This window comes from Chelon labrosus (genome assembly GCF_963514085.1).
Source record: "Chelon labrosus genome assembly, chromosome: 8".
NCBI classification, from domain to species: domain Eukaryota; kingdom Metazoa; phylum Chordata; class Actinopteri; order Mugiliformes; family Mugilidae; genus Chelon; species Chelon labrosus.
The window spans coordinates 10,879,351-10,906,309 of record NC_140358.1 but is presented as its reverse complement, the minus strand read 5'-3'; the positions used below and the strand labels follow the sequence as shown (position 1 = coordinate 10,906,309).

At 41.3% G+C, this 26,959-nt stretch overlaps 1 protein-coding gene across 4 annotated transcripts in view; it reads left to right on the top strand.

The window, feature by feature from the left end:
- mid2 (midline 2) overlaps window positions 1-24,887 on the top strand; it is a 107,931-nt gene extending 83,044 nt beyond the window's left edge. For 3 of the 4 annotated variants that reach the window (XM_084549738.1, XM_084549739.1, XM_084549740.1), the window contains exons 5-10: window positions 256-404; window positions 1,292-1,419; window positions 1,681-1,824; window positions 7,655-7,816; window positions 20,411-20,618; window positions 20,975-24,887. In XM_084549738.1, coding sequence (XP_084405864.1) covers window positions 256-404; window positions 1,292-1,419; window positions 1,681-1,824; window positions 7,655-7,816; window positions 20,411-20,618; window positions 20,975-21,398 — 1,215 coding nt within the window. In that variant the 3' untranslated portion in view covers window positions 21,399-24,887. Of the gene's footprint in view, window positions 1-255; window positions 405-1,291; window positions 1,420-1,680; window positions 1,829-7,562; window positions 7,817-20,410; window positions 20,619-20,974 lie in introns of all 4 variants that reach the window. The other variant, XM_084549741.1, reaches the window with a different exon arrangement.
- Window positions 24,888-26,959: the final 2,072 nt, after the last annotated feature.

Here is a 26,959-nt window from a genome sequence, read left to right as displayed (position 1 = left end):
AGTTTTGGAAGCGGGGATGAAAGACTAAAGGCTTAAAATTCTCTCATATTAGGAGAATGTTGTTTTTGAGAAACTTTCACAAGACCGAGTAATTTTAAGCTGGCATTGTGCATGTTCTGATCTCTAAATGAAGAACTGAACGGTCTGCTTCTCAAAAGAGAGACGCATTGATTCAAGGCTCAGGTTGTGCTAATGAATTTCATTTGTCATTTGTCATTTGTCGCGATATGACGATGCGTGTTGTGTTTGTTCCAGGTGATGAAGCTGCGTAAGTTGGCTCAGCAGATTGCAAACTGTCGCCAGTGTCTGGAGCGATCCAGTGCCCTCATCACGCAGGCTGAACAGAGCTTGAAGGAGAACGACCACGCCCGCTTCCTCCAGACTGCCAGAAATGTTGCAGAGAGGTGGGTGACGCAGTGCGTAGTCATCTTGTGACACAAAAAAATATGTCTTTTTAATGTAACCTCTGCCCTACATCAACTTCTCTTCTGTTTAGTTTTTACATTTATTTAAAATCCAGTCAAAGGGCTGCTGGTAAAATCAGGACTATATCAAACGTCTCCAGCGCCAGCGATCAATGTCAGACCACTGTTGAAAATCATCTATCATTTAAGGGGCAGCTCTGCAGTGCAGTTTTTCTTTCCACCTTCTGTAATACCCTCATCCCTTCTTCCCGCCGCAGGCGGGCAGCTTTTTCATTTTCTCTCTTTCGCGGACAAAGGCCTTCACAAAAATCCGCAGCTAGTGTAGCATCTTTTATTTGGGCCTTGCTTTCTTTTTTTTTCCCCCCACCACCTGGCCGAGCGCATTATTGACCGTCTGGTTTCAACAAAAGTCTTAAGGACTAGCGTTGCTGTGTGTTCCACTTTGCGCTGATGTGTAACCCTGCCAGCACTGCGGCTCAGGCTGGCTCATTCACAGACAGCTTAGTGATGCTCTAACCAGAAGTATTCACAAGTTTCCATAAAGCTTTAAAGACTGCGGAGTAAGTGTGTCATTGTGTGTCTGTTTTGACAACACTAAGGCAGAGGCACCGTATCTAATGTATTCTACCCATCCGTATTTTCTCTCTCACCTTTTTTCTTATGGCACTGATTACATCTGCTACCTCTCCCCTCTTATCCTCCCATTCCTTTACTCTCTCCTCACACTTTTCCGCCTCTTCGTCACCTTTTGTCTTTTCCTGCTCCTCCCCGGTTTTCCTGATATGACTTATTTTCGGCCTCCTCCTCCCCCTTCCTCACATCTCTACCCTTCTGCTGACATTTCCTTCGCCCTGACCGCTCTGAAGGGTTGCCATGGCGACGGCCTCCTCCCAGGTACTCATCCCTGACGTCAACTTGAATGAGGCGTTTGACAACTTTGCTCTTGACTTCTCCCGAGAGAAGAAGATTCTGGAGGGACTAGATTACCTCACAGGTAAACCCTGAATCTGTCTGCAGCTATGTACAGTAGTGAGTACAAAAAAACAATATTTTGTTTGATTTAATGTTTTTTTTTTCAGGAGAAATGAGGCTCTGGACTGAATAAATGATCATAATCTGATATTATATTTTAGATAACATTAAGTATTTCACATATAAGTTTATGATTGTGTACCAGCCAGTGAGTGGTATGAACTTCGAGTAATCTTCCTGAGATATTTCGTGGGGTACACATTGTTGTTTCTTCCATCCGTAGCTCCCAACCCGCCATCCATACGAGACGAGCTGTGCACCGCCTCCCACGATACCATCACCGTTCACTGGACATCGGAGGACGAGTTCAGCGTCACCTCCTACGAGCTGCAGTACACCATATACACCGGCCAGACAAATTTCATCAGTGAGTACGCGCACACACACTTATAGTACACGTGTATTATATTAGCAGAGGCCAGAGGGAAGTTCATGTTCACATAGTTTGGGATGCATTTCGGTAACAGCCAGGGGTGATTCTTCAAAGTTTAATTCAAGGTTTGGCCAACCGGATTGAATTCAAAGGTTGAACTTGATCACAATGAGCAACCTTGCTGAAATATTTGGTTTGTTTCTGATGTGGTTTACAAATTAGGAATTAGTTGCTGTCAAAGAAACAAGATGTCGTGTTGTAGCCATACAGAAACAACCCGGTAACCCATATAATCCATGACTCAGTTCCTTTAGGCTACTACAATATCATTAGATGATAAAACAGTGCATCTCTGTGTTGTGGGAGAGTATGGAGGAGTAGTTTTATCAGTAATACTCACCTTAATAAGAATTCTTCATCTTCACATAGGCGTACACACCGATGCACAAGCTGAAACAAAGCAGACGGAAATTCAGACCGTATTCAGACCTCTCTGCAGTTATGAACGATTTCAGTATTCCTCAGTCTTATTTTCATATGTTTTAATATTCTACGCGTGGCATAACCTAGATTTTCTATCCAGCTTTAGGTCTTTGTTGTCCTCCGTGCTTGTCTTTTTAAAAAGAAAGAGCTGAGTTATAAAATAGAACATACAGTACATACTATAACATGTGGGGAGGCTTGAGATAGATCCACGGTTCAGTGTTTTATTTATTTATATATGTATTTTTAAAACGGTGTGTAACTCAAAGAAGCGCACAGAAAAAATGGTTGTGTAAAAGCCCTGACGTTCATATATCCCTATTAAATTCTTTGGTTCAGGGATGTAAAAATGATTTAAATATGGCATATTTTAGAAGCGCATTTTTCTCTCGCTGGCAGATCAAAGTCTGTCAAAATCTGACGGGCTTATTCTGGCTTAACACTATAATGATAAGTGTTTCATTCAGCGCTTTTCTTGCTACATATATTATTAGTAGAGCTGTGCCCGATCACACGCTTCCTGTACGGTGTCGAGGAGCGACGGTACAGCAACAAGACCCTAAATATATAACCCTTTGTTTTAAAGCAAAATAATTCCCATGGTAGCCCGAACACTGGCAGGCATCTGTAATTCCTTCAAACTGGAATTATGAATGCCTGCCAATTTGTGCCTGATGTAAAATGAGCCTTAAAATACTGTATGTTGGCATTTTCAATAGGGTATTTAATATTTTCCTCATTAATGGTGCATTCTTTCATCCATGTGCAGCCCATCCGCTACTAAACACATGGTTCATTTTTATTACTGCGTTCACCTAATTTGGCCTTCTCGCCCTAAAAAATTGTTTAAAGTCAAACGTACCACCATGGGTAAAAGTTCCTCTACCTACAAAGATCTTTGTCAAACGTATCTAAAATAATATGTAATTATTGGGCAAGGAAATAGTTTTCCTGTTGAAGAACAGGAATGAACCACATGTTTTCCAGTAACTGACTGACTTGCAATTGTTACGAGGCATGCGCGCGAAAAAAAGATTGTATGCATGTAACAACAGTCTGACTTCCATTAACTAATCAGCTAGAGAGGGGATTGACTATCACTTTATAAATGCAGGGAAAGAAAAAAACACTGTGGAGGAGGAGACAGACAAGGTGAAAATCAAAGTGGATAATGGTACATAGGGGAGGTAAAAATTACCTCTTGCTGATATGAGTAGGATGTGATTAATATACATAATCGTACACAATCCCATCCACGCACACGCGCAAACACACACACACAAACACACACCTGTGCCTCTCTCCTCTCTTCATCCCCTGTTGAGCCTTTCATCATCTCCTCTTCTCTCCTCCGTGCAGCCTGACATTTCTCCATCTAACCATGCAACTCAAGTGCCCTAGCCATTTGAAACATCAGGATACATTACAGCTATGATAGACTGAGTGACTCAGATATTCAGCAGTGTGCTGCCACAGAGTCCTCAGAGATTCATAGGAGAAACTGAGAAAGAGAGAAACCCATTTAGCCCGCCGTGCCACTTGAGTTTTCACCATAGTATTTTCCTCAAACTTTCCAAGTGGCTAAACGCTCCCACTTGAGTTCCATCCTGTCTCTCTCTCTCTCTCTCTCTCTCTCTCTCTCTCTCTCTCTCTCTCTCTCTCTCTCTCTCTCTCTCTCTCCCCTCTTTTCTCGCCTGGCCACTTCCTCAGCCTCGGCCCTCCCGTGAGGAGGGGAGGTGGAGTTGTGGGGTCTCGTGAACCCTGCCTCTGCTGGATCATCCAAGCAAAGCAGCAGAAAATAGAATCAGCAAGTGAAACCAAGGACCGCAGAGAAATGTAAGCAGTGTCAAAAAGCCAAGAATGACTGCAAGTAAAGACATCTTGTACTGGCCCTTTGAATGGTACACCCAGCCTTCTACTCCGTAACTGTCGTTTTATGATGCTTGTTATCTCTTTCAGTCTGCAGTATTGATTCGCACGCTTTTAGGGTAGTAAAAATTGACGGAAACACTATTTTTATATACCCTTGTTTATTAAATGCTTCATCCTCATCGTTTCTTCAATAAGAAACACTGAGAGATAATGATGTGCCATAAATGATCCGTCACTTTTTTTCCTGATATAAATGTCATCTCATATTGATCAAAGAGTTACTCTTCTACAAAATGCTTGTAAATGCATGTACACAGTCACATTGGGTGTTAGTGATGACATTAGAGATGACAAGACTCCAGGCATTCGCCCAGGCAAGAAACAGTCCAGATAATTACCCCCAGTATCTTGTTTTTGTACTCAGATTAAATCAGTTTTTAGAAGTGCTACTTGTTACAGCTGGACAAAACCAGGATACCTTTTCCCCGCCTTTGTGCCAAGCTAAGCTAACCATAACTTGGCGGTAATTCCATTAGGTATAATTCTCTTCATCTAGCTCTTAGTGAGAACATTTTTAATTGCTTTTACTAAAATATTGAACTATTGCGTTTTATTTGAAATGCTGCATTCAGCTTGCTTGGGAAAAATAACCTCACTAGTTCCATACTCGTCGTTTTTTCTGCCTTGCTCAACTCAAATAATTTCGACCTTTTTTTTTTTTTTTTTTTAACTAGCCGAACCCCTGCTTCCACCTCCACGTGGCGTGAACCACTTTTTTCCCTTTCCCGCTGCCAATTTGGACTTTTTTGTCTGTCAGGCCTGCATGTTAACCACAAAAACAATATCTGCCTGCTGCCTGCCACCTGTCTTTCATGTGCATAAACACAGCCGTGTGGCGAGATATTAGTGTGATTATTGCGGAAGAAAAGCAGAATCGCAGTGGGCGTCGGAGTTGGTAAAATATCTCTGTGTGCATCTTGGCAGAGAATCTGTTACAGCATCAACGAGATCAATGTTTGTGGTGGTGTTGGATGAAATGATGAGGGGTATTCAGGCGCCAGTTAACTGAGACAAGAGGCACCGGGAAATACATGCATATGAATCACACATCTGCTCTCGCGCAAGCGCACTCTACCTATGTGTGCTCGCATGCAGTGCATACCCATGCAGACACACACACACACACACCATTAACTCTATATTTCATCATCAAAGACAAACCCTCAGCCATTCCCAGGATACTTTGTGTTGATGTTCCCTTCTCATCTGGCCGCTCCTGAGTCTGAGCAAGACGCACACAGACACTTATAGTACATATACACGCGCTTGTTGTGTGCAGGCAAGACACAAGCTGATCAGTTTTCCCTTTTTCTTTCCAGCACATTGACTTACTTTGAAGTCACAGTGCTCTCTGAAGCGACGCGGCCAGTGTCAGAAAGCCTCCTTTTCAGTGGCAAAAGTAGGAGTAGCATATTTCTGTGTACTGACCTAATTTGATTTTGCAAAAATGGAGAGGTGCTATGGAGATCAAAAGGTTTAAAAATGGAAAGCAGCAGGAAGTCCTTCTCCTTCATCTTCCCTCTGTATCTCTTTTTTTGAGGGTCCACATAACAGTCTAGCCTCCCTAATTTCCGCAGGGTGCAGCTAAAACGACACGGGAAAGCGCAATGGGATTTGGCTGTTGACTGTGCATGGGCATTTGTAAGGCCAGGCAGAGATAAAGTCCATGTGCATATAAAAAGGGGATCAGTGTGCAAGGTATAAAGGAGGTCCTCTCAGACACCCTCGGTTTTACTGACTCTAAAGGAGGATGAAACCCCTGCATGTGTCTTTGAGTAAAGTTTGTGTAAAAATGTAGCCTTCACTCCGACTTTAAGAGCCCCCTCCCCTCATTCATTCTTAAAGCTGCCTCACTTTTAAAGGCCTTATTTGCGTCCCGTGAGGTATTTATATTTACAAGCAGACTCTTAGCTATTACTTATGCATGCCGCTGCCATCTTGCTCAATAATTCACAACGCATCCTCACCAGAAGGGACAAGGTAAGCATGGCCCTGAGAGCTCTCTCTCCCTTTCAGGGTTTTTATTTCCCTGTAATTCTGCAGGGAGGAAAGCTGAGACAATGGAAATGATTGTTTTTCCACTTTCAACTCTGCAGAGGTTAAACTCCGCTGTAGTGCTACTAAACAAGATGCATTGTTTGTGTTGGCATGGGTTTATTTCAGCGTGTTAGTTTAAAATGTTTTAGTCATGGCTGGCTCTTTATGAGAGTTGTAAAATATCCTTTCTACCTGGTCTCCAGTTGGCACTTCATTACTAATGCTGCGAGTGAAGTTCAAGGTCTATCTATCAGTGTTACATTTAGTTAGTATTAGTATTCGTCTAAATAGAGATTATCTAACCATCAAAACCCAGATAAAAAGGAATGTTGATCTTTCTCCACCTGCCTTGCATGGCAATGCCAATAATATCTATGCAAGACCTCACAGCACTCGCAGTGGAAAGTTTCAGACCGTGTTTGCTTTTTCACACATTAAGCGTTAAGTGCAGGAGCACCAAATGTAGCTAGTCTTGCAACATCTGTTTCAAATATATACTCCCTACAGCCTTCTGCAACTACTATGTCATCTTTATTGCAAATCTCTCACCCTGTGCTGAAAGCCGTGTATTTCAGCTTTAAAGTCAGAAAACATTGCTTCATTAAAAAACATATGTGGTGCTGGAGTGGTAGTGGGTCGGGTAAGGTGAAAATGGCAGCAGTGTTAATGTATAAGTTCATTTCCATTATTTCACACTAAAGTAAAGGCCAAAGGAACACGCCAATGTGGGTGATCCTCCCCTTCAGCCCACAAGTGAGATTTCCTTGTCCTCCTTTACAGTTGGCTACATCTCAGAGATTGAACAGGCCGTGTTTAGAAGCAGATGACTGCAGAGCTAAACCGGCATTGCTAACCCTCTAAACTGAGCTGCTATGAATCAAAGCGCCCACCAGCTGGGGTCATGTTAGTATTAGCTACGTTTCCATACATTTGAACATTAAAGGCTATTACACTGTTTTACCCTGAGGCGATTACTTCCCAGATTCTCTTGTCGTATTGTGAGTACCCTGTTCTTAATGGCTTGTACTTTCAGCTTAGTGTACACACAATCTTGCCTCGGGGGGAACATGTCATGATAAACCTGACGGAAAGGTAATGGGACGGATCAGTACATGCACATAAATGTTGCACGACATGGAGAGTTTTGTGGTCTCAGAGCTACTTATTGTGTGATGACTCACTTGAAGTTTTGAGGAGAGGTGGTGCAACACTCCAAGTCGGGTTTGGGGGGAGAATAGTTTTTGCTCTTACGAACATCACTAAAAAAAGCTTCTCAGCAGGAGTCACTGTAGCTCTGCTTACCCTGAAAGCATCAACAGAACCTGGTTACTCATTCTGCACGTGTGTGCGTGTGTTTCTGTGCCTCCGCTAGGTTTGTACAACTCTGCAGACAGCTGGATGATCGTACCTAACATCAAGCAGAACCACTACACCGTGCACGGCCTGCAGAGTGGCACCCGTTATATCTTCTTTGTCAAGGCTATCAACCAGGCGGGAAGCCGCAACAGTGAACCAGCCCGCCTCAAAACCAACAGTAAGTGGAAGCACACGTGACACTCTGGACTCTGGATTTACTATGAATGTTTACAAGCGGAGTTAATTCAGTTTTTGATATTTAATACAATCGAACAATTTCCTATGTGTATCAGCATAATTTACTGTCAATGCACAAAGTTTTTCCTACAGGGTTGTCTTCACATTTATAAATGAGCAGCTGATTTGGAAGCAGTTTAGGTTTAAAAAAAACAAATGTGTGTGGTGCTTGCAACATGGTCAGGAAATTACTGTGTCTCCAAGAATGAAAACAAATAATATGAGTACAAATGCACTTTCTTGTCAAACAGTTCCTAAGCAGACATGTTGCGTGGTGTAATATGGTTAAAAGATGACTGTAGATTCAGTGTAGCTATTAGATGTGGAATATGATTCAGAAAGGACAGTGTCCCTCTACTCAACAAAAATACATTGTATTTTAATATTATTGTGCAGGCATAGCTTTTAAGTTGTGTACACAGACTATCATGACATACTGTAGCACAGATGCAGCTATTTACTTGGCTGCATTAATGCTAATGTTAGAATAATAGCAAATATTACAATAGCAAGATCCAAAACTAAATAAAACTGTCAGGATGCACTTATAAACAGTACCATTTAACTGACAAAATTACATTTATTTTCAAACTGACTCACTTATTTATATTTACTCCCACAAAGCTCCTTCAGCTTTATTGTGCACCGCTGCTGTGACTCGCAATAATGAAATCAGCATCCTACTGGGACATGAGTAATGTACACTGTACAATTTACAGTGTTTCAGACTGCACTAAGCACCGTAGGTTCGTGCACTGTGGAGAGAAGCATGATGTCTATTTTGAACTATATTCATCAGATATATCTCAACAGGTTTGGCCCCTTTTTCTCAGCATTAGCTCCTGAGTGTGTTGAACTTTGCTCTAACCCTTGCCTTCAGAGTATGCATTAGGCCTCATGTCAAGCTTAGTTTCTTTATGAAGAGATATGTGCCTCTGTGCATTTATGTTCTACTTCTAATGTCCCATACCGTCACGTTTTGATAGCAGGGCAAGTTATCTCAGTTTGGCTCACATGGTTAGTTCGAGCAGAACTTCCATAAACACTGAAGCCGAGAGCTTGTCTTTATTTATCTTCCTCTCCTACACACCTGCCAGCTTACACTGAGTTATGCAACGGCTTCACTTTTAGGCTCACTTGCGCTTCTGTAGATGTTGCAGGAATTAAACCTGCACCGCTCCAAACGCCGACACCTCTGTTACATGTCTTTTACAGAATTGCTGAATGTTTGGCATCTTGTCTCCTTGGTCATGCTTTTCTTTTTTTTCTCTGACACATACACAGTTGCTGTTTCTGTGGGTAAAAGCATTTTTTTCCCACTTTTTATTTAATTGTCGTCCTCTCTACCTGTGCTTTTCTCTCTTTGTTACTCTCTCCGATTTTCTCCCTGAAGGAAGGTTTTCTTGTCGTAGCCTTGAATTCGTTTTTTTCTTTGATATGCTTCTCTTCCAACAAATAACAAATAGAAATGGAGAAACTAAATGAAGTAAAGGTGAGAGAAATATGAGCACACAAAACAAATACACTGCATGAAACCACTAATGCTGGTTGGGGCGTGTCATCTCAAAGAATGTTGCAGCACAACAAGTAAAAAGGAGGTATTGTAATGGGGCTTTTTAAAAGATTACCAATAAAATATTGCTTTATGTATTAGTAATATCAGCCACAGTATACTTTGTGCTATGGCACATAATGAGTTAAAACCTCAGCTAATTTAAGATGTGCCCCAAGGGTGCCCAATAAAATTTTAAAGTCGGTCTTAAATTGCAGCCGTAGTGCAGTGAAGCTAAAATTGAGTTGATATGCCAGCTGCTCTTAGCTTCTGTCAGGAGTCTGGCTGTGGTATTTAGGATTAACTGTAATCTGGATACACTCAGCTGGGTGAAATATGTGTGTGGGAAACTGTCATAGTCAAGGGATGATCCCTCTCCCTCTCACACACATACACACACAAATACGCTCTCTCTCTCCCAACCAGCGTGAAAGTATTTTCAAAATATGTATTAGGCGTTTGACCAGAATTGTGCCTAACTGTGTTACTTGATTAGTTTTCTTTTAAAAGTCTTTGTGTCGCTCTTTGTAATTGTGAAGCACGCACGAAAAGGAATACAACTATAAACTAACAACAGAGTCTGTTTACTGGATGTGAATTGCTATAGAAGTAATGTAAGCTATGAAGCAGCCCTGGTCTGGACACATACATACACATAGTACTAGACGACTTCAAATTATGGATTAGATTACCAGTGTGAGAGAGGAGAGAAGCAAGCCTTTGGTGTGTGTATGATGATAAACCTAACAACGGTTATCACCCAGATCTGCAACTTCTTTCTTAAATGAGTGATTAGCTAGTTGACGTATTTATAAGATATCACACAGAGAAGTTGGTGGAGACCAGAGCTAATGAGTAAATGTTCAGTGTACATTAAGTGGTCAGAAACACAACTCCCTATGAATGATAGCAGTGCTATGTATCTGAGGGATGTGTAAGTACACTCTACAAAATGAAACACTGGTGTTTTGAATTAAACCTTAAAATTGTTTTAAGGTGAAATTACTACTATTACTTAATTTTTGACAGGCAAGATATGCAGGTTTTGTTGCATTAACATGGTATTGTGAGATTCCAAGGTTACGCAACACTGCTAATTTTTAGACAACTAGCTTGCTTTAAATTGTCCCGGCGAGTTTTCCGTACTCACACATGTGCAGTCGTAATTCAGTATTGTCTCACACTGCAGTCGTTCAACTCATCATTAGCAAATTTAATTTAAAATTGTTAAGTTAATGCAAATAATCTCTACAGTGTAGCATTTACTTTACACACTTTGATTAACTTAAACCATGTTGTTACAATTAATTGCATATTATTTTTCACATTTAAACAGCCACATTTTGTGGGACTAGATTAAGTAAATCCAACACTTCATTTCTTAGAGTGTGTAAGTGACAAAGTGGACATAAAATCTGTTATTGCAACAAGCCTGCAAAGCTGATGTCCTTATTGTAATGATGATATTAAACTGTCAAAGTATCTGTTTGGTAGAGTGAATAGTCTACGGTGTAACCTTTCCTGGAGTGATGTTCCTTCGGTCACAACTCATCTTGTCCGTTGATCAAGTCTGTGCGGCTATTCCAATTTAGGATATCTTCATCCGTCAACTACTGCAACGCAGTATTAGTTTCCCTGTCTTATTCTCACGGTCAGGTCAGGTCAACCAAGCTTCATTGGCAAGAAATATGGAAAAAAAACTTGTTGCTAAATATATTATTATTATCACAGTATTTCATTATTAATTTGCACTTAGAACACATTAAAAGTAGTGCTAAATAAACACATGAAAACACACAATTAGTTACTTGTAAACTCAAAAGCCTATTTGTTTACACATTTTTGTCTTTATCGGTCTAAATACATTTGTCTTGCATATCATAAGCATCTACAAAAGAGCTGAAGATGGAGAATAGGAAGCAATTGTGATTATAGCTAAATCTGTTTACAGAAGGGATGGAAAACAAGACACACACACACAATGGTCATTAACACAACATAACATATCTTGTGAACTCTATCCTCATGCAGTAGGTGTAAATCTAATCTGATAATACCAATAAGTTAACGTTAAATTCGTTGTCTGACCTCACTTTACAAAACATCAGGCACACCAGTGAACGTGACAGTTGCAGAACAGTCCTGCTCTTAATCCTCTTCATGACCGTTACAGTGTTTATGTGGAGGCATTTTTATTATTTAGCTGTCAAAATAATAGAAGCCACAGCCTCCAAAATGAAAGCGCAGTTGAATCAACAGCTCTCTCAGTACTAACAAACACTGAATGCCATGACTGTTATGTTAGCATGCAATTACGTCCAACTCGTGTCCCTAATGAACTGGCAAGTGAGTGTATGATAAATTTGCACGTACGAACAGAAGCCAGTTGTTAACAGAATAAACGGGCAGTGACTGAGCTTAAGTTAGAAAAAGGTTACGGCATAAGAGAAAATAATCCTTTGTATTAAAACAGTGCCGTATATTATCACACAAAACAGATATGTACAGTGTATAATACAGTAATAAAGTATCTAGTACTAGTTCAGTACAGTGCTGAGAAATGATTCCCACACTTTCTCCCCCTCCGCTCCCACTCTATCATTCCTCCTCTTCTCTGGCAGCCTGTGCTGTCGGGGGGGGAAAGCTTGTCCACCCACATCCAACACTGGTTGAGATTTTGAGCCTGTGATTGGCAACCAGCATTTCTCTCTGCTGTACTGGTTTAGACAAGCCATCAAAATAACAAAACAGCATTAAATATTTTTATCCACGATTGCAGTTCTGCTGTTTTTTCGTTATGGCACCTGCACCGTGTGTGTTTCCATCAGTCTCCTCGCGTGTCTTTGTCCCTCGTTCCTTGTGTTATCACTTCTCCCCCGCGCTCTCCGCCCTCTTTTTTGTCAGTGCAATTGGTATTCAGATTAAAGTGCCTCGCTCATCTGTTCTGCCGAAGCCGTGTGCTGGTTTTTTGGATTAAAGTGGGTCACAATGAAACTGATCACAAATATTTTAGTTTGACAGGCTTATTAGGATTTTTCTCTCGACTCTGCTGCGGTTCGGGCTCCAACAGCAAGCTTTTGAGCTGAGAACTACAAGTTCTCCAAGTTGCACTTGAAGTCTTCTCTTTCTGTCTGTGGATAGATTGGAAAGTTTAGCTGTCTCATTTTTTTTAAGATGAGAGGCTCTCGGGGCTTTTAGCCTAAGCTCTTTATATTTCAGGCAGATGGTTGCAAAGCAAAGAACATAGTGACATGTAGCACTGCGAGATACTGGAAAGCAATGCATCACAGCCCTGTCTTTTCAAAAGAGTAGCTCCTAAGTACACCCGAAATGCTGAGCTATATATGTGGAAGATAAATGGGAAAGCAGCCAACTGTGTTACTATGGTGCCGTAAAAGTAAGCACAGGGGTGCAAGGCAAATCATTTTCCAAGAGTAAATGACTTTGCAGGAACCTCTGAACATTTCCAGTGCCACTAAGTAAATTGGAGGAGTTTTCTCTGTAATCACAGAGAAATCTCATGTTAATCTCATGTTAGAATAGCAACTGATTAAACTGCTTTAGTTTGTCCTCACAGTTTGCTATTGAATGTCATGCACTGAGTATTCAATGTTCAGAAGTTGATTCATTTGGCTGAAGTGTTCTGCTGCATTAAGTATTGTCATCAAGACTGAAAGGTTCATGGGAACTGCTGAAGTTGAAATGATATGAAGGATTTTGACGCTGGACTTCAAAGGGCATTGTTCTCTCATGTAATTTCTTGTCATGGCCTCAAACTCTCCCTGTTCCTCCTTCATGTCCCTCTTTAGCCCCTCTCTCTTGGCTCGCTGTCCTCCGTTACCCCTAGCTATGGCATAAGATCTCCTCGTCTGGTGCCCCTTTTTTTCAGTCTTCGCGCCATCTGTCGATTCTTACCAGTGTTTGTGCTTTCCATCACAAGAAGTTACACCTTTTTGTCTCAAGAAAAACAGACATACGTGTATATACCAAAGGCTGATTGGTTTGATATATACGGAAATGTTCTTTTGATGTAGTGCTGTCCAAACAGCATGCGGTATTTAAGGAAAAATTAAAAATAGGATAAATAATGAAGATGCAGTTGTTACACGGGAACATTAAATGAGACAGGCCTCTTGGCAGGTTTCGGGCAGTTCTGTTCCATGTGAGAAAAATGACCATATTAAGCTTTTGCGGCTCAAGGGGTGGCTGCGTGAAAGCTGGTAACTTGCCTCAAGTAATGTCACTTGAGTGGGCATCATTTGGAGATGGAAACTAAAAGCTGAAAAAACTAATCTGGTGGTCTGCTGTTAAACCCCGCACCCTTAATCTCTGCTTGAGGCAAGTGGCTCGAGGCTACATTAGCAGCTACCAGAATAACGTTTTGAAACCTTGTATTATGGTGCGTGGTGGGCACCAGGTTTTGACAGGGAATCTCTCCGGTTCTGCAGAGATTTTGATCCTTTTAGTTTTAAACAGTCCATCGTAAGTGCAATGCAGAAATGGCGGAGCACTCCTCAAATGGCTCTCTCACTCAGCCTGATTGAGACAGCATTTAAAATCATGTCTCAGAGCTTTCACAGACTTTTTAGGTCACTCCAGTGAAACCGCCCGTTGAACCTTGAGTGGCTGAACAGTGCCCCGATAATGCCGGGGCATATGGAAGCACCCCTGCACTATTAGATGCTCACGGCTGGCATGTGAAGTAACTTACAGCTTCCCGAAAAACATGAATTAAGTATGATGAAGAAGGAGGCAGCTATGAAGAGAGTGTGTGCACATGCATGTGAGCTTGTGTGCGGCCTTTTATTGCCATGACCACACTTCTGCACTTACCGGCGAGCCAACTGTGACCAGGTCTCTACACGACTATAGAGAGGGAATATGAAAGTGGATGAAAAGCGACAGATTGAGAGTGAGAAGGAGAGAGTGTTGAGCGAATAAAAGACACCAAATAGCTCTTTGCGGGGATGAGTGTGTGCAGACATGAGCGCCCTCAGTCCACTGCTTTTTACCCATTAATATGGTCCAGGCCTGAGCGTTGCACACACACGGGTAAAATTACACCGTACCAGTCAAGCTCCAGTTCCCAGTTCTTCAATGGGCAAGATTGAAATACAAAATAAAAGCATTTTTGTTGCAGATTTTCCTTCGTAGCTGCAGTTGTTGATCCTTTTCTAGTGTTCACCTATAATACACAGCTACATTTCTCTAGCTTTAATTATATTAAAAAATAGTTGTAATAATAATGATGTCTATCTTATTCATTCAAATCAAAGCATACACTAAAGAAAATTGCAACTTTTGCTGATAATACAACAATCATTGCATTTATTTAAAGCACAATACTTTAGGCACCGAAAAGGAATTAAAGCTTGAGTTTGGCCACAGCTTATTAGAGTGGTGGCTGACACAACAAGAACCCACATTAATCTAGACAGCTTTAATTAGACTGTGCCCTGTTTATGCTTTCTAATTGGATGCCTGTCTCAGTAATGAATTCATATAAACAAGAAACAAAGTTGCATTCAAAGAGGGAGCAGTTTGGTAATTTAGGACCGAGAAACAGAATCAAATTTAGAATGAGGGGGTGTAGATTGACTAACATGCAGCATCTTCCCCTACCTGTGCTGTTTAGTATTATTCTGTGCAATCGGTGTGATTGGCTTATCTACAAATTCAGAACTTATACCCAGGTAGAGAATAACCATCTGTGCAGGCTGTTGATATTTTTTAACATTGCACGCTCATATGCACCGAGATGCATGAAAGTACACTTGCGAAGTGTCAGCTCTCATTAAATCTTTGCAGTTTTTCATATTTTCCTCACAGCCTGACAGGTGATAAGCTGCTGGACCGAGGTATGACTTCCATAATTACCAGAATTGACATTTGCACCTGTCCCCTGGTGCGAAGTCCCCAAACATCAACACCCACTTTTGTCCTTTTGTAATACAAAGTGGTGTGTAGTAGTGTGAACAAGGAGTACCAACGACAACATAAATCCGGGCTTAAATATGTCTTCATGTAGCAGCTTTATTGTTTTCCCGTAAAGTCCGGGCTCTATTTTGAGTAGGCATATTGTTTGTGTCCAAACAAAAGCTAATCTGAATTGCCTTCCTTTAGGCAGCCACTTTGCTGACAGTCAAACACTGGACTGTTGACTTTGCCGTCTTTGTCATTCTGTTGGTAAACTATTCTGGGCATCCATATTGTGTGTACGATGCAGGGAGTCGGCAAACACCCCGGAGAGTTTCTGTGTGTGTGTGGATGTGTGTGTGTGTACATGTCCAGTTTGTGTGTATTCCTCAGATCCTAGTCACTGTGTTAGGTAAGCAGCTGAAATCTGGGCTGAAAATATCACATGTCAAGGTGCCCCAGGGGTACGCGTCCCTCTTCCTGTTAAAGGACTTGCAATAATATTTACCCAGCATGCATCCGTGATGACAGGCCTCAAGCTACCATGGTGCCCCCAAAGTAAACAGTTGGAGGTGGAGATGAGATGAGGAGAGATAGGAGCAGAAAAAGAGGTGTAGGTGAGAGGAAGGGAGGATAGGAGAGAGAGGACATTGACGTAAAATAGTGGTAAATGGTGTACACTGTGTACTTAAAGTGTCACGGGTTGATTCCAGCAGAGATCCATCTTGCAGGGTCAATAGGTCCTATCTTTCAAGGAAAAGCAAAAGTGGATTTTTAGAAAAACCGAAAAGCTGAAGGAGCAGAGTACTTGCAAAATGTTTCCATGTTACTGAGAACCCTACTTTCGAAATATAACCCAAAGGTACAACGAGTAATCTCAATATTTTAGGCCGTATTTAACGTTTCAAGGACTTCAGAGTCTTTAATTCTTATATATTAGTTCAAGTTGTTTTCTGCAGTGACACAACAAAATGCCACAAAATGCAGTTAGCATCATAGAGAATTATTTTCAGTGACAAGAGGAACAAAAGCTGTGCAATAAATGATATCTGGTTCAGTCGAAAATCAAATGATGGTCACAGCACAAGGATTATTTTTCAGCATGAACATAAGTTAAACAAGCTAATAAGAGCTGATAATTGACGTTGAAAGTCACTATTGGTAATAAATAGAATCGAATAGAATGTCTTTATTGTCATTGTACAAGTACAATGAAATTAATAAACCATCATGTACTGTCATTTATCTTTTTCAGGCATGACTACTAATACACTGGTTTTCCTGCTCAAAGCACTATCCTCTCACTCAGCTGGTGAAAATGCCAGCAGGTGGAAGAGGTGTATTATTAGTTTTTTTTCTTTTGTTTGTTTTTTGTTTTTTTCCACTGAGTCAGTCTGAATGTGAGCGCTGAAGGCCAGAAAGCTCAGCACCTCACTGAGGAAGGCTTGATATCAATCGATAATGCCTTCAAGTCCCTTTTAATATATTTGTTTATCTTTCTCTGCAATGCAGCACATTTGAAACGTGCACTGATACAAGTGAACAGAAGAACTGTAACCCTGAGCCAGTAGCTGTGTTTTAATGAATGATTACATTTTACACACAAAGAGCCCTTGGAAGAAAAAAAATAAAAAATCTTTCACATGCTTTTACTCTAACGAAGCATCACGGAAACTTCCTCTCTAAAAGTGGCTACTTAATCACACTGAAATTCTGAGCACACCGAGAAGCCTTGGTGAATATTATTTTTCTGGCACTGGTCTCTGAAGATGCTGCCGAGTTCAAGATCAAGAACTTCTGTTTGTCTTTGCTTCTCACGACCCAAAGACTTTTTCCACTTTTGATACAAGATCAGCATAAAGAGCCTAATATTGCCCCGTAAGATGTGAGAAGCTAAGATGTGATGCACGTGAACTCACAATGCAGGAGTTACGCTAGCTCCTTCACACTTGCGCCAGCTATTGGGTGTCCCCAGCCATGTTAACACAGTTGATGCATTTTTAATCTCACCAGTGTACATCTGTACTTCAGCCAGATGAAAGCAGTCAGCACTGTCGGATTACATATGAATCAGAGAATTAAAAGCCAAGTGGCCCACCGCCATGCATTTTAATACCGGGGAGTGATTTGCAAGTTCAACAGGAATGTCAAAACCTGTGAAAAGATTTAAGGTTACGTTAGACTGCTGGTGTGACAGGAGAGCGCGCCGCGTCCCTGATGCCGCCGCTTCTACTTCAGTAATTGTTTAGTTATGCAGTAAAATGGATCTTTTTTTTTCCCCCATCTCCCTCATTATGGAGGCAGCTCAATGTATCCCTCAGCAAAAGTGTGAGCCAGGAAAAATAAGAAGCGCGAGTGAAATTGACTGAACTGAAATAAAGTCAATTACCCAGATGCCCTCCCACTGCAAGTATTTTAACAAGGACCCAACAGAATGAAGTTGGAATGAAATTTCTTTGTGTAAGTGTTCCCTGAACAGTAGCCCCTTTAATTTCTCTCCTCTTTTTTTCCTTGATGCTGTTTCTTTTTTTGGTGTTTTACAAGTTCCCACTAAAGACTTTGCAGTCCATAACAATGCACAGCTCGAAGGCAGTTAACAGTGCGCCGTTATCATCTCTGCAGACAGTTAAAGAATATCTCTAATTACTACTGTATTTCTGTGGGAGTGGAAGCAGACTTACCACAGTCACTGCTTAGAAATCCACTCTGTTCCACTATCTTGTCCTGTCTTTATTCGTTGTGATAAGAAATCTGACAGAAATGCATGTGTAAAAAAAAGCTTCTGAACTTTCTTAGATGTAAACATCCACTTCCTTACTTTGAATCGGTCTAATGCAGTATAACTCCACACATGCCGTCTTTGCGGCTTTGGGCCGTCGGTGTAGCGCTCCTGAAAAAATTAAATTTGGCATGTTCTCCGAGTGCTGCCAGCAAATATAAACCAATACACTCACTGTGACTTAAGGTCTGTTCATTTCATGGCAACTCTGCAGCATGAAGGCGCTTCAGCAGTGGAGGAAGTACTCAGATCCTTCAGTTAAAAACACACGTCATCACGAGTTTGGAAGTAAATCACACATTCAGCCTTAAGAAAAGGTATCGAATGAAAATACTACCCGCATTTAGGAGCAGAGCATGTGTAGATGCATTAAGCTACTTGTCCAACGATGAACATGTGATTCATTCTGGGGGTAGACGTGGCGTGCAGGTACTTTAAAATAGGTTGTATGGACTAAGACAGTGTTGACCAGTTGCAGAAGATGTTTCATTGGAGGTTCTGTGAAAATTTGTTTTTGTTTTTACAGCCTACCAACACTTGCAACCGCCAAATGCAACAGTTCTCTTAGTGGTACTGGCGCCAGTTTTATTTGCGCTCTCCTGCCAGGTTTTTGTACAGTATTTACACATTTATCCAGCCACAGTTTAAACTTATTATGCTTGACTTTCTCCATATAAGAATCCTGCTGGCGCTGGTTCAAAACATTTCCACTCGACAATTTAGTGTGCAGTATGTCCGCTTTTCTGTAGGGCGTAGTTGTTGCTCTGCGTGTTTTTCTGCTTGTCCTCGACCATCATGTGCGTCTCCCCTTCCCCAACCTCGAGCCCAGCCCTGGCTCTCAGGAGTCATCCCCTGGAAAGGCATGACAGAGCCCCAGTGTTTGGAAATGGCTGTGCTGGCAGCGATAAGCAGTTCAAAGAAGAGAGCGCATTAATGTAATTGGCTGCCAGCAGCACATTGGCCTCGTCGTCTCATATCCACGCGCGGTAACACACACTCACCACGCAGATTATTGGAGGGGAGTGTGTGAGAGTGGAGAGAGGATAGAGAGGATGAGAATGAAAGAATTGGGGGAAAGAGATGAAGGGAAGGGCATGTAGAAAGAGGGGAGGAGGAGTCAGGGTCCTCATTGTGTCGCTCATTAAGCCATGGGAGGCTCAGGGAGGCTGAGAGATGAGATGAGAGGTGTCAGAGTTAAATGTCAGGTCTAGGAGGGATGTGGCTGAAGCCTTCACACACGCACACACACGCATACGCACACACACGGACATTAAGAGGTAGAGAGGGGCTCCTCCACCAAATCTTCAGTCTCATATTATCCCCTCAACTTCTCCTCTCTTCCTCACTCCTTAGCTCCTCTCTCCCTGCCACTCTCCTAGTTTTGCCCTCTCAATTTTCCACCCATTACACTTAAATTACTGGTGTCGTTGCAAACTGAATTGTTGCAGCCGGATAGTAGCATTTCCACTGAATAGCCCCAACCACTACCTACTGCAGGGGAAGTGAAGGCTATTTCCTGCAGCTAATTTCCAAGTCTGTGTGATTGGAGGCACTGAGGAAAATGCCGGGTGGCTTCCTCCGCTGTTATGAAATGTTTTCACCAAAGACTGCGCGAGGCTTTGAAGTTTAGACTCTCGCCCTTGTATTTCAAACATTCTCCTCTTCTGTCTCTCCCTGTGAGTCCTCTGCAAAGCACTTCTCACCCCACTTTCTATTTATTTTCTTCTTTTGCTGCTGCACTGAATTAAAATCTACCTCTAATTTTTATTCTTATTCTCAGCTCTTTCGCTCTTTGATCTTGCGGTATCTCCTGGCTTTCTTGTTCCCATTTGACAATCGTGAGTGACTGTGAACCCAAAATGGGTGACAGACACGGGTAGAAACTGTCTAGTGAACATTTACCAAGTAAAAGAGCCATGGGACCAAAACCTTGCTAAAAGGCTGCAAATATTGGACAGCCCAGGTTTAGAAAAACCAGAATGATCCTTTAAGAATACATTTCCCATAATTCTCAAAGCTCTGTAGCTACAAATGTTTCTGCACATAGTGGCTAAATTAAGTCGTGGCCCTCTTCTGTTCTGGGAGTTGCTCATAATGATGAGATATTAATTGCATAAATACCAAATATCTCATCGCAGTCATTAATTTATGACCTCTGCTTTTATGTGACTTATTTTCAATTAGACATGTATTTATGCCCTTGTTTGTTGCTGTTGAAGATACCAGTGTTATCATTTTCAAAACATAATTACCCTTTAAGCCAGGCACATAATTGTATCTCTTTCCAGGTCAACCCTTCAAGTTGGACCCGAAGACAGCCCACAAAAAGCTACGTCTGTCCAATGACTGTCTTACCATGGAGAAGGACGAGAGCTCGCTGAAGAAGAGCCACACCCCGGAGCGTTTCAGCGGCACGGGCTCCTATGGAGCTGCTGGTAATGTCTTTATTGACAGCGGGTGCCACTACTGGGAGGTGCTACTGGGAGCATCCACATGGTGAGAAACGCACACGCATAAAAGTGCATTATATAAGCCTGCGAGGAGGCTTGGTAAACTGAAATATGGTTCTTTAGGGAGTTTAAATCTGGGCTGTTATGTAAACCCCCCACAAACACACACACACACACACACACCAGGCACACTCACCACACACAGTGTATACTCTTATCCTAATTATATTCTTTTCACTAATTGGCTGTGAAGTAGACCTCTTCATGAGGGAAAGACCCAAAGGGCCTGTGCCTGTCTTGCGTGCCCTCAGCATGAGATATCTTGTCTGTGCAAGTAAACTCGTTAAGGAGGACAGTAGTTTTAGATCACTAATGTATTCCAAAATTGTTCCTTCCCTGCAGGTATGCCATCGGCGTGGCTTACAAATCAGCCCCGAAAAACGAATGGAGTGGCAAGAACTCATCCTCGTGGGTGTTCTCACGCTGCAACAACAACTTCATGGTTCGCCACGACGGGAAGGAGATGCTGGTGGAGGCGAGCCTACAGCTGAGGCGGCTGGGTGTCCTGCTGGACTACGACAACAATTCACTGTCCTTTTACGATGCCATGAATTCCCAGCACATTCACACCTTCGAAATCTCCTTCCTCCTGCCTGTCGTACCCACTTTCATGATCTGGAACAAGTCAGTCATGATACTCTCAGGGCTACCCGTTCCTGATTTTGTCGATGTCGTGGCCTCAGATCTTCAAGAGCAGCAACAGCAGCAGATGGGCCTGTGCCGACAAGAATCGCCATACTTGACTGGGATGAAGGCCTGTCACTGACTGGTCCGGCGACTGAAAGATTGACTGGGCGCTGAAGTATGATGAGTTCTACATGACTGAGTCCTGCTCTACTCCTAAAGAGTGAGCTCGTTACTTTCTTCTGGATTTAGAAAATGTTGGAAATATGCACACCAGTCTGGAGAAAAAAAACAAAAAACGTCAGTTAGTTTGTAGCCATCCAATGTTTTGCAAATCCACCATGGGATCAAGGTCTCTCGACTGAAAACATCAATATACATAAAATCCATCTGATGCTCTGGAGTCAGTGACAAAAAGAGAGCTTGAGTCTGTCATTGGGCAAGGCTGGACTCCTGGTTTTCAGGACCATTTAAGGTCTACCTTTTTCATTTATCTCGCTTTGATTTGACCCTATGAAGAAAACCACAGTAACAATCTTCATGTCTGCCATTTAAAGTTGTAAGCTGCAACACATGAACAGTGGAATTATTAAAGCTTTGATTTTTATAGTTGCCCTCAAGTGACTACAGATATTTCAACCTGACTTTAAACATCTGCAGTTTTCATTAAGATTTGATCCAAAATATTAATTAAAAAAAGAAGACTGACTTAATGTATTTGTTTTGCTGGTAAGAGTTAAATGAGAAAACAGCCACTCTCTCATGTCTGTGCGCTCCATGTGAAGCAGCACCAGCAGCTAGATTAGCTTTTCTACTGGTATGGTTGCGTGTTTGATTAAGTACCATGTCTACACTAGTACATAAAGCCTCTGGGAAGTAGTCATATACATGCAGCCTAATGGCAAAAGCTCCCACCTTCTTGTTTTTCATGTCACAAAACCAACTGCAAAGTTTAAATAGAAGGATTTGCAACCTCAAGTGGGTCACAGTTGAGTACTGTGCGACAAAGTTTAGTCGAAAGTAATACGTTTTGCAGCCAAGTATAATGATATACACTGCTATACATCAATACGTAGTGTGCTCTCCTAAAACTCGAAATACATTACTCATACATTACTCACCGAAGTAACATTCAAACCTCCCTGTACCAGTGCAGATATGAGAGTGGTTTTGATATTTTCATATACCTTGAGCAAGAAAGTAAGATATCATATTTAATTCTAATTCAGTTAGATTCTTTTCTTTGTGTTGCATTACAAATATTCTGTTGTCACTGTTCATGTGTTGTACCCTTAGAACTTGGCCTTTTTTCCTTGATCTTCTATATTTGACCCATCCATCCTGTTTGTGTTGGTGGGCCACAGCTTCCAAGATACAGGACGTGTTAACTTCGCTCCCAGACACTGTATTAACAAGATCACGGGGTGTAGGTTTGCATCATGTGACTACTCAACTTGTATAATAAGAGGTTTATTGAATACTTGAGGAAAAGAAGGTGTTATTTATGACGAGAAAAGATAGTTTACTTTAATTATTAATCGCAGCATATTCATGATGCACTTTTAAATTAACACTTTTTCCCCTCTGTGAGTATTTAAAAAAAAAAATGGAAATGGGCCACGGTTGTGATGGGGAGGAAAAGTGGCAGTTAGTGCTGATGCTGGTTGTGTTTCTTGTCACATTTACAAAATCATTTATGGTCGGTAATGAATAAGCCTTACTGATAACCGTTTATTTGGTCACACAAAGCACTTTACAATAATATAAAAAAAAGCTTTAAAGATAAAAAGGTATTTTTTTGTGCTTCAGTCACAACCAGCAACTTTCCCTCTCCATCGTGGTTTTCATTGGAACAGAGTTGTTTAGAAAGGGATATGATTATGATGATCTTCATGGGATTTTTATCACGATGATGATATGGTGAACGTATACCTATTTTAAAAAATTTCACTCTGTCGTTGACTTTTCAGGGAAGGAGGGTTTTGACACGTAAATTTGCTGTCTGTCGCAATGTCATGGCATGATTGTGTTTTCCTCTGTGATTTGTTAAAACACACACACACACGCACATACACACCAACACACGTCATGCTCCGTTTAGGTTGAACCTTGTCGTGATAAATGCATGATACATTATAGGATCCCACGGTTCACCGGGTAACTCATGTAACTCTTTGAGTTCACAAAAATCTTGTTTTCCGTCAGATGTGGACTCAGCCAAACACTTGCTTAGTGCAGACCTGACCTCAAACTCTTTTTGTCCTCCATCGTTATCAGAATTAGAGCTGCAGCTGGAGCCGGTGTTTGGATTTTGTTTAGATTGGAGGGCCTGGTGTGGGCGGCAGTTTCTCTCTGGTTTGATATTCAGGTAGCTGCGCTGTTTCAGACAATCAAATATGTATTATAGTTTATGCAGATTTAAGAGGTCGTGTGGCGGGAAATGTAGAGAGAGAGACTGTGACAAACTGACACTGGAGGCTGTGTTAAAAAAAAAAAAAGAAGAAAAGATTTTAACATACATTCAACATGGAAATTCTTACTTAACCTCATGGCTGTTTTCACTCCCTTCACTTATCACCAGGTATGTTCTTAATGTTGACCGTCATGGAACATTTCTATCATGACAGGTCGCATTTCCTTGACTTGAAAAAGCAGACATAGCCTGCAAATACGCACTGATTTAAATCACGTGCAAGGAAACTTAAGAGTTACTTTTTAATGAGTCAAAGCAAATCTGGCAAGCAATGGCTGGCAACATCTGTGCACCTTTCAACATGTGTTCATCTAGGGTGTGATGCATCAGGCATGATTATGTTGTTTAAGTTTTGACTGAGTGACAGAGCTCATCTGTTGATCAAATGTAATACTGTGCAGTGAGAGCTCCGGTTTGAGGGGTAGGTGTGTGTTTTTTTCACGTCAGCGAGAATGTTACCTGACTTCCAGATATCCACCCATCTTGTTGAATAATGTCGGTCACGGGCTCAGAACGGCCGTGTGTTGATTTGTGATCTGGACCGACAAGCTCAACCCATCTGTGCCAGTGTGCTTGGCTGGGTCACTGCATGATTAAGTGACCTTGCTACAGGTTCGTAACTCTTTCCATATCTTCATGGTGACATTTCTTATCGAGTCAAACATACTTTTTTTTTTTTTTTTTTACAGTGAACAAAAATGACACACACAGAATTTTCCTCGCCATGCATATCAAATAGTTTGCAGTGCTCCTTTTTTGTGTCACAATTCAGTACAATAAAATATATACAGTGAATGATTTTCAATAGCTACCCACTCCTTGTAGTGCAGTGTAATACCCTAGAGACAATGCAATAGATTCTCCTTTTTGCTTTTTTTTTTTTTTTGTTTTGTTTGTGTAACTTGGGAAATGTTTTTTACAACTCAAGAGAAATGCGCTCCTCTCCTTTTGGCATTTGGACCTTGAAAAACAGCACAAAAAGAGCAGTTTTGCCTTCATGCAGTGCTTTCTGTTTCCATAGATATAACAGAGATCATTTTAGCCAGAGAGGAATGTAAATCATAGGGGGGAATATATATTATATAAAGTTGTATAATATACAAAATATATATGAACCAATGTTATTTATGTGATTTTAAGTCCAATTAAAAGTCTGATCCCAAACGTGTTCGAGTCATGATTCTTCCTCATTTGTGTTACATTTACTTGCACAAAATGCAGTTGCTCTGAAGAATGAATCCAAATGATATTGATCTCCTCATTAAATTCTCCACCAAGGACAACACATATATTTCTTGAAATGCTGACCTATTTGTTTAATATATAGTTCTAAGTTTTAATGTCCCCATACTTGCAACACGGCCCACAAAAGCATAAAGAGCCTTGTCATACACAGACAGTGCCACCACTCACATCGCTTCCAAACTTAACTGTGTACTTTGCACACCAAATAAAATGCAACCGAAAGCATTTGAAAGGGCTGTGCCCTGAAACAGTTGAAGGCATAGCAAGGTTGGCAGGTTGGCAGGTCATCCAGAGCTCCAGGCAGGGTTAGTAGGACTATACCCTCTTAGCCCTCATCTGTCATATCTGGCACGAGTTTCTGATTACTACATAGCACTGTAGTGCAAGGGCCCCAACACTGCCTGCAAGCATAACACACACACACATGCGCGCGCACACACACACACAGCCTGAAATGGAAAATGAACAATATGCTCACTTATTTTAAAGTTCATTTCTGCAGAGGAGGCGGTATTGTTCTAACAATCTCATGAGGGAACTATGTCAATCTAATTCACTTAAACAGTTAAAAGTTCATACTGATCACCATATAAACTGATGAACTGTGCGTATAGAAATAGATAAATAATATGCTTGTGTAATGCATATGTTTTTGCTCTGTGAACCTTTATTTTTGCCAAGAGTGAAATCTCCAGTCAGGGTGGCAGGATAGCTGGAACATTAAGAAGAGCTATGCTGATTGTCTAGTGCTGACAGTACATTTGGTTAGAAGTTGAATAACTTACAGCTCAGTGCAGAAAGGCAGAAGTCAGTCCAGTTCCAATTTATTATTGCTCTGCATCCTAATCTTCCAACTCATCCTCAAAAGGTCAGGAGATCGACTGTACATTAAACAAACCCTTACACAGTATTTGGACTAAATCTGATGTATTAGGTTAGTTTTCAGGCTTTTCTAAATCCAGTTTAGTTCCCAAATGATGGATTACAAGCCTACAGTGATTTAGCTCGACCCATTTCAGACCACAGGTTTAAGTTGAGGAACTATAATCTGAGCACTGTCTACCCTTCTGTGTGTGACAGATTAGCTGGCAGTTAAATGTGATACTCAGCTGCCTCTGCTCCCTCACACTGCTAGCCAGCTAGCAAGCGAACCGTTGGAGCAAACCATAATTACATTTCTAATTGCAGAATAATTAGGACTCCCTGTGTAGCTCATTAAGTCATTTGTCACCAAAGCCTCTAATGTGGCGCACAACAACTCTCTAAGTACAAAGACTAAAAAGTCTACATGGTGGGGAGCATTTCATTAGTTTTGGCTTGAGTTCTTGCTCAGATCAAGTCACATTATTATTATTGTTATTGTTGGTGTTTCTGTTGTTCTTATGACTGCACCAACTGTTTTCTTTTGTGTTGGAAACTCAAAAAACTGAAAATTAAGGTTGTTTCTCTCTCCATAGAAAATCTAATGTATAATTTTTTATACATTAGAGAAGGAAAGAAGGAAAGGGATAAATAATATGCTCCACTCTGCTCTACCAGTCATTACAGTAGTTCAGCCTTAAAGGGGAATTACCGTTTTTTACACGGGGAATAGCACTAGCGTATCATAACAAAATATTGGTGAAATAAAGTTTCGCTGCAGTTAATGTGTTATTTAGAGGCTGCGTTTCGGTGCCCCAGTCACTCCCACTATATGGATATACTCGGATCTAAATATCATCCGAACGACTCCAAATGACACCAAAGTTATATGGGTGAGTAAACGATGGTATTTCATGCCAGAAATAAGGTCCCGGTTGTAAAAAACGTTAATTCCCCCTTAACTCTACCATATTAGCTGTCACAACATCCAGCTTTACCTTCGTCCCACAGTAATCTACATAAGGTGCAGAGTGGACTGCAGTCAATTCGTCGGACACTTTTATTGAATGAAATAAAGAAAATGAAAACTGAAAATCTGTGTGTGCCCACTTTGCATGTGGGTG